At 30.5% G+C, this 8,627-nt stretch overlaps 1 protein-coding gene across 1 annotated transcript in view; it reads right to left on the reverse strand.

Moving 5' to 3' along the window:
- Window positions 1-8,627, reverse strand: part of LOC111085257 — a 172,740-nt gene that overhangs the window by 41,803 nt on the left and 122,310 nt on the right. The window contains exon 2 of the mRNA XM_022382962.1: window positions 3,051-3,185. Within this exon, the coding sequence (XP_022238670.1) occupies window positions 3,051-3,120 (70 nt within the window). The 5' untranslated portion in view covers window positions 3,121-3,185. The remainder of the gene's footprint in view (window positions 1-3,050; window positions 3,186-8,627) is intronic.

Genomic DNA, 8,627 nt, shown 5'->3' on the forward strand with positions numbered 1-8,627 from the left:
TTCAAAACAAACAAACAACACAACCTGACTGTAAATGGTACGTTACAACCAAGTAATGTGTAAAATAGTCCGATTTAATTCAATCTGTAAACTTTCAACAACTGAGTAATATATTAAGCACGACGCCATGTTCAACTGATAATCTTTCTGTGAATAAGTTATCATCCATTCTTATTTTTGTAAATAGTCTAATCAAGTGTAAGTTTACTATATAAATGTCTTTAAAATAGTATAAATTTCCTAAGAGCAATTAATATCATGTTTAAAATGTACAGTGAATTCAAATTAAACATACTTTATAATAATCATACACGAAATTGTGGAATAAATAGAAACATATAACTATGCCGCTTGCATATTAAAAATATCGATCCCGAATTCTGCTTATATATGTAGAAAAATCCAAAGTGAAAGGGTAATTTCATTACAATATTTTAGTTTTTTTATCTCCGGATTTTACGTAATGTCTTGAACAGATTTAACAATGAAGAACGGGAAATTGTTGTTTTAAATTGTAAACATTTAGAGTTTGGTCTGACTTAAATAAAATCGAGGTTTATCATAGTGGGAATCCTAAATTAAATATTAATTGTTTGTAATGTTTCCAAATGTATATAAGCTTTCAAGGAAGTAATATATTTTTAATGGCCTCATGTATTACAAACAAGGATCTTTGCGGTAACATTACGGTCAAAGTTTTTATGTGAGGAAATCCTTATGAACGAAACATCGGCTATAAAAAGTTTCCTGTTCTCAAGTTGGATATCGGTCTTCGTAATTTATTTTGTTTTCTACAATGTGAATTACATTCTTTAAAGAAACACCGACGCCTTTGTATTTCTAGGTTTGAATCTAAGAAATAATTCTACTTTGATTTTAAAACAAGTGTATTCTTTTACTGTTTGCTTGAAGTATTATAAAATACAGTTTTTGGTTTACAACTTCACTACACCATTTTATTTCTCACACGTGATTTCCACAACAATGTTTCGATACAACCTGTCCTAACAAAACAACTCTTTTATGCTTCATCATATATCAAACAAAATGTTTCTATTTATCATGTCTTAAACTTACTTTTAGCTGAGATTTGCGTCTTCCCATCAAAGCATCCATTCATTTTAAAATGGGAAAAGACAGGAGAAAATTAGACCTTTTAAGAAACTGCAAATGATTGTAAAAAAAAAAGGATAACCGTTAATACAATTATTCCAATGCTATTAGTTCGTTGGAGATAGTTGTTTTTAATTATCACATGCCAATGCTATGTTTCAAGTATCCTATAGACTTTTCTGAAGCTTAATAAAAGTTTGGACCATAGAAAAGAAAAGAAAGAGCCTAAGAAAGAGAGTGAAGCCAGCTGTTTTATACGTAAGGCTATGGATGAATGGTAATGAACAATAAGATGACTGAATGACAAATGTAAAACATGTTCGACTTTTGTATTTCTTCTTGGCTAAACGTCGTAATTTCGTTACGCTGCTACAGAAGTTCAATAGAGCTAGCATTCTTTCTTATTTTCAAGTTGAATGTAAAAAGAAACAAAAAATTTAGCTAATAGAACAATTAGAGAAAACGTGACTGTACAGTCTGTTTTACATGATATGAGGTTTTGTGGTCTAAATAGCAAAAACTATAAAGCTAAAAAAATGTCTTTAAATGTAGAGTGCTTAATTGTAACTACAAATAGTACATAATGTATGTACAAAAAACATGTCGCAAGGCGCATTCTTTCAAAATTTCCTATTTTCAATTACAAAAGATAAAAATACAAAATTGAAATTCATGCATGGTATATTTTGCTTTCGTCTGAATTATTTGAAGGTGCGGTATTACTAATGCATTCTAAAGAACATTATTTTAAAAAGAAGGATATTTAATATAACTCTGTAATATGGACGGTTGAAACTTAGCAATTAATCTTAAGACGTGTGTTGTGGCTATCGTAAGCCCACGAAAAAGTAAGAATTTCAGTAAGATGATATATCTATAAAAAGGAAGGATAAAATAAAGTATAGAATTCACTGACGTTTCATGAAGAAATCCACGTTTTAAGAACAGTTTGTCAGGTAGAGATTTACCATTGGAAAATACGGATTTACGCAAGAACTCGGGTTATAATAAACACCATTGAGTTTTCTATTCCATATTTAGTAATTTAAACATTTGTGATTACTTAGTGATCAAGTTTCTACGATTACTTAGTGATCAAGTTTTGCTGTCGAGTAGTTAAGCACAGATCCTTTTGGTTAGTTACATACTGGACTTGTGGACTCGCTGATTAAAAAAACGTTCGCGAGAACAAAAAAAAAACAGAGCTGAATATAAATTTCAAGGTTTCCTGTTGTTTAAAATATTATTTATTATTTTCCTTTCTGTTTTGTAAATGGATAAATTATATAAAATTATCCTCAAAAACGAAATCATCCTTATAATTAAAAATGAAAACAAAATTAACAAACTAAAACATTAACTTTGGTTCAGTAACTGGATATATACTGTTTATATTATATCTAAGTACGGCTAATTTCACTTACAGTTTTCTTAATGTATATAAGTTACTTCTTTTTTAAGTTCTGAATCTGAGAAAATCAATAGACGATGAAAAATAAAGTTTTAAATAAATCTTCTCTTTAGTTCCTAGCTATTTGTGAACATCTACTGACTTTTGCTATTAATAACGTGCTGTTTACATACTTTAAAACAAAGTATGCTAGAACATGCGTATATATAATATATTTTATAGGACATACGTTTAATAGAACACACTTTTCATAAACATGCGTTTTGTAGAATATACTTTTTATAGTTATAGATCAATAGATTTTATAGAATGTTGGTTTAATAGAATATACATTTCATGTTACCAATTTCACTTTGTATTTTGAAACTCATATTAACGTATTACGAAACATAAAGATATCAATATCAAATGGAACAACATATAAGATATTTATTAAATTGTTTTAAATGTTTTAAGTGTTTTAAATGAATCATTAAAACAATAATACAAAGTCATATAAGTCAAAATAACGCAACAGGTTCCTTACCTGCAAAAATGATATGAAATGTGACTAGCATAAAATACACTAAGGTGATCTGTAGATTACGCATGGTCATTGGTGATGGTATATCTTCAAGTGAAGAACTTTATCAAAATCAGTTTATTTTACCTTTTGTTCTACCTAGAAAAGAGGGTCAAACGTTACACTATGACAGTTATAAATACATTCCTAGATGTATAAAATAAAACAAAATTTTTGACTTTTATTCTTAGACCTACAAAGACTGAATGCCATAAGTAGTGATCGATATTACAAAAAACAGTGGGTTAATCGTTTTATTAGTGTTTTACAAAACGCAGAATCATGTTACATTTTGTTTATTTGTTTTATGCTTTTGAGTAACTGTTTTTCATAACCTCGTAATCTGTACTTCATATAACATCAACTCAAACAGCTGGGCCAACAAATAACGTTATACTTATTAAATGTCCTGGAAGATGTTAGCGATAGAATAAGTAAAAGAAAAAAATGATGAAATACATTATCAGCGAGAATATTTTGAAAATTCTTTTTAAATAAATATCAAACATTTTATATAAACATTTCATCAGTTAGATTTTAAAAGAACGGAAACTCAAGCGCTTTCGAATAGCTGATAATTCTTCTTCAAGAGTAAAACGGGACATATTTTTGTAGAACATGCGTTCTATAGATTTGTTTGTTTGTAATGAAGCACAAAGCTACACAATGGGCTAACTGTGCTCTGCCCACCACGGGTATCGAAATCCGGATTCTAGCGTTGTAAGTCCGCAGACATACCACTGTGCAACTGGCCGTTTTATAGGATAAACATTTTATATAATATACTTTTATGAAACATACTTATAAAAGAAGTCTAGTCAGTTTTTCGAAAGCGCCCAATCTTCTGGGGCTTTTCAAATCTACTTGATTTTTGTTTTTGATACTTTGTTCTAATTATTTTAAAATTTCATCAAACTATTTTAAACGATATGCTTCCTAGTAATGCTCTTCCAAAGTAATAACACACTATCCCCACTCATATGCTAATAGGTGCAGGAAAACCTCTCTGAATTATACTTATATACACTAGAAGTACAAACATTAACTCCATTCTTGCCCCCAGTGGCACAGCGGTATGTCTGCGGACTTACAACGCTAGAATCCGGGTTTCGATACCGGTGGTGGGCAGAGCACAGATAGCCCATTGTGTAGCTTTGTGCTTAATTACAAACAAACAAACAAAACTCCATTCTTGTTCCTTATTAACTTCCACAGTAGCGCTTATATCCATGCGTGTGTGAAAAATTTAGTAGTTTACTTTTCTTATTCTGCCCCCCGCCCGCTCCTTCCCAGTGGCTGAGCCGTAAGTCTGAAGGCTTATAACACTAAAAACCGAGTGATGGGCAGGGGCATATGAAGTATTCTAAAGAATGCAAACTCCAGCCCTAGTATAAATACTAAGTTAACATTTAATAGAAGCGAAACATTGTGAACATTAACAAACACCCATACAGGAGGGGGAAGAGTTCAAAACTGCACCTGATCCCTCCCAAAGGTCGAGATTGATGACCGATGATGAACAGAACTGGGTGATGGGCACTGCGTATTTAGCCTATTGTGTAGCTTTGTGCTTAATAACAAACAAACAAACTCGTTCTGCGACATTCTTAAATATTTTCTTGAAGAAAATTTCTAATTGATATGGTTTTGGCTGCACATAAACACAATTTAGTTGAAGAATATAAGCTTAAGTACGTTATTTTAATGGGAAGAAAGCTACCATACAACGCAACAATAAAAACTTCTCAAAAAATGGAAAATATTTCTGGAATCCTTCATCATACGCGAAAGCTAGACCATTTAATTATTTGTTAAGGTTTAGTGTGCTACATATTACTTTGAATTTTCCGTTTTTTATATTGTTTTACCTTAAACGAAACAAAGTTATATAATCAACTATGGACAACTTAACCATATTACTCCCTCTTAACTTTTAAACTACAAACTTGCATCATAAAAAATGAAAAATAAAACGCTTTGAAAGTCTCCAAACCATTAATACATTAATTGTAAGTTGCCGAATAAATACTGAAAGCTATAAACTTAAGTTGAGAAATGCCAATAAAACCAAAAGAAACAACAACAATAAAATACCAGCCAAAGACATAATTGATGGAAGAAAGAAAAGTGTCATAAGGAGCATTGTTCTTACTAACTGTAATTAAAGTAGAGAAGTATATCATGAATTAAATTTCTGGTTGCATTGTTCTTATCAACTGTAATTAAAGTAGAGAGGCACTTTATATCAATTAATTCTAGGTGCATTGTTCTTACCAACTGTAAATAAAGTAGGGAGGCACTTTATATCAATTAATTCTAGGTGCATTGTTCTTACCAACTGTAATTAAAGTAGAGAGGCACTTTATATCAATTAATTCTAGGTTCATTGTTCTTACCAACTGTAAATAAAGTAGGGAGGCACTTTATATCATTTAATTCTAGGTTCATTGTTCTTACCAACTGTAAATAAAGTAGAGAGGCACTTTATATCATTGAATTCTAGGTTCATTGTTCTCACCAACTGTAAATAAAGTAGAGAGGCACTCTATGTCAATTAATTCTGGGTTCATTGTTCTTACCAACTGTAATTAAAATAGAGAGGCACGTTATGTATTAAATCCTAAGTGCATTGATCTTACCCACTGTAAATAAAGTAGAAAGGCATATCATGCATTAAATTCTAGGTGCATTGTTCTTACCAACTGTAACTAATTATTTATTGACACAACGACTTTGCAACAAAACGAAAAAAAAACTGTTAATGCTTTTAACTTTGTTACAAAATATGCATCAAACTTAAAGGTGAAGAATTTTAGCTATAATAACAATTACAGGAACATAATGCAATGTGTGAAGAAATAATTCGTAAAACATTTAAATCTTGAAAATCATTTAACGAACACTAATTCAAATACAGAAAAATATTAATAAAACTCATGAATGATTAGCTGCATTGAGTTTTCACTCGTATGAAAAGATATACAAATATTTTTTATGAAGTTTAAAAGTGTGGTTTGAGTTACTATTCACAAGTGAATACAGCATGAAGAACAGTTAAGAATATTAAGTACTAAGTGTAGCGGTTAACATATTCAGAAATCAAATCGATTCATTTACTGAAACCCGTACATAACACTACATTTAATTTGATACACCTATTTCACTAAAATGTTCATGATTCATTCATTTAATAAACTATACCTATTTGATCATATTAAAAAGTAGTTTCTGTTTGAAAAGGAATCGACTGTCACGTTAGTGCTTTTACCAACTTTAACAGACCTTTCCAGAATGACGTCATGACATTAGGTGATCTTGTTGTTTTCTACTAGTCAGTCATATTGGACAAATATATTTTTGGTAGTGACAAAAACTTGAAAATACCTCTTCACTGTTACCCTTTTGGATTCATGAATAGACAGTGTTCAGAACCAGTTTCCCCGCTGACCCAAAAGGAAAATCAATATGGGTTGTTGCAGTTATGAGAAAAACTGGGAACTATCACAGTATCCCAATATTTGCAGTCTATATTTTGTGAAAGATACCAGAATATACCTGTTTAATAATATCTGTATAAATTGAAACTTTGTCGTTAAATATGTGTATTAATTATTTTGAAACTACTGATATTCAATAAAAGCCCCATGTCACTTCTACAGGCACTAATGAGTAATATATGTAATTACAATGATATAGGTGCTGTCGTTATATTAGGCCAAAGTCAGTCAGGCACCATTTTATTATAGACCGAGAGGCATACAGGTAACATTACAACGAATAAATACTACTAATGCTTAGTACTGGTGAGATCAAGTTTTATGCTCATAATAGCGATTATGGAAAGAAGTAGGTGTTAGGAAAATAATATTCACTTTAGCAGTAACTAAGACATAAGTCACAATAGCTTTAATTTTCACAGCTGATACCTCTCCTGTTGAGAATAATCTATAACCATCCAAGTTTTTATAGCATTTTATATTTGCGTGAGTTGAATACCTGGTGGAATCAACAAGGCACACATAAATGTCACAATATCTGGAATGCGTGAGTTGAATACCTAGTGGAATCAACAAGACACACATAAATGTCACAATATCTGGAATCTGATCAGACAAACCACCTGCATGAATATTCACCATCTGTGAAATAATTACTAATCAAAACCAACAGAGTCATCGATGTAAAGTTATCTTAAGTTATTTTCATAAGCCATATTGGCATAGTTTTCAAGATTCAGAGCGTCTTCAATCACCTTTATCGCTACAGTTGTTACAAAACGATATATGGCGGGACGTCCAAATGGCGGATGCGAATGTTGTGCTTCTTGTAAATCACGTAATATGGAAAGGTATTTTAAAGTAGAGCTGCCATTTATGTATTAAATTCTAAGTGCAATGTTCTTACCAACTGTAATTAAAGTAGAATAGCACGTTATACATTACATTCTAGAAGCATTGTCCTTAACAGCTGTAACCAAAGTAAACAAGAACGTTTTGTAATAAATTTTAGGTGCATTGTTCTTATCAAGTGCAATTAAAGTAAAGGGACGGGCTATGTAGTAAATTCTTGGTGCAATGAGCTTACGAATTGTAATTAAAGTAGAGTAGCACGTTATATATTAATTTCTAGGTGTATTGTTCTTACCAAATTTAATTAAATTAAATCTTATCAACTGTAATTACACTGTAGAGGCACATTACCTATTAAATTCTAGCTGCATTATTCTTACCAACTATAATTAAGGTAGAGAGACACGAAATGAATTAAATTCTAGGTGCATTTTTCCAACTCTCAGTTTATTAGCTTCTGTCTATTTTTTTTAAGTTTCTGGTTTGTCAGTGATTGTTATATAATTTTGCATTAATGTATATAGTATAGCTTAAAGCTTTTTTATTTTTGTTAATGAAATGTTAAAGTATTATGAAAATTAGAACATGAGTTACATCTCTAGAAAATGTTTTTTTTTCATCAACATTTGTAACATTCAGAGTTATAAATATGAATGACAAAGATGACAACAGTATAAATGAAAAAGTAAGTATCGGTCTGTGTTATTGTAAGTTATGTTTGTAAATTCACGAAGTATTTCTGAAGTAACTTGTTACGTATTACAATTTCGAATATCCTAAAACTGAGTTAAATTGTACTTTTGATTTAGTAGTTAAATAAATGCCGATATATATATCCAATTTATGATATTTACCAACAAGATTTATACACACTGTTTTCCTTTTTAATATAAATATATTTTAATATAAAAACAATAATAAAATTTACAATAACGATTATTACAAACAATGATTTATATGCAAAAGTTTTACAAACTTACAAACAATATCGAGTCTTCTTTTTGGTCTGGAACTTCCTTGAAGTCTTATCGAGGGTTCATGAGGAGCGAATTAATTTTGAGTTGACGTAAGTACAATTCATTTAATAGGGAGCTAGCTAGCTCTGTTGTTTTCACTGATCACACGCCGATCTTTTTTCGCCGATGACGTTAGGTAATGTTTTCGTAAAAGTACTAATGTCCGATGTGAATTC

This window comes from Limulus polyphemus, unplaced genomic scaffold, assembly GCF_000517525.1.
Source record: "Limulus polyphemus unplaced genomic scaffold, Limulus_polyphemus-2.1.2 Scaffold296, whole genome shotgun sequence".
Taxonomy (NCBI): Eukaryota; Metazoa; Arthropoda; class Merostomata; order Xiphosura; family Limulidae; genus Limulus; species Limulus polyphemus.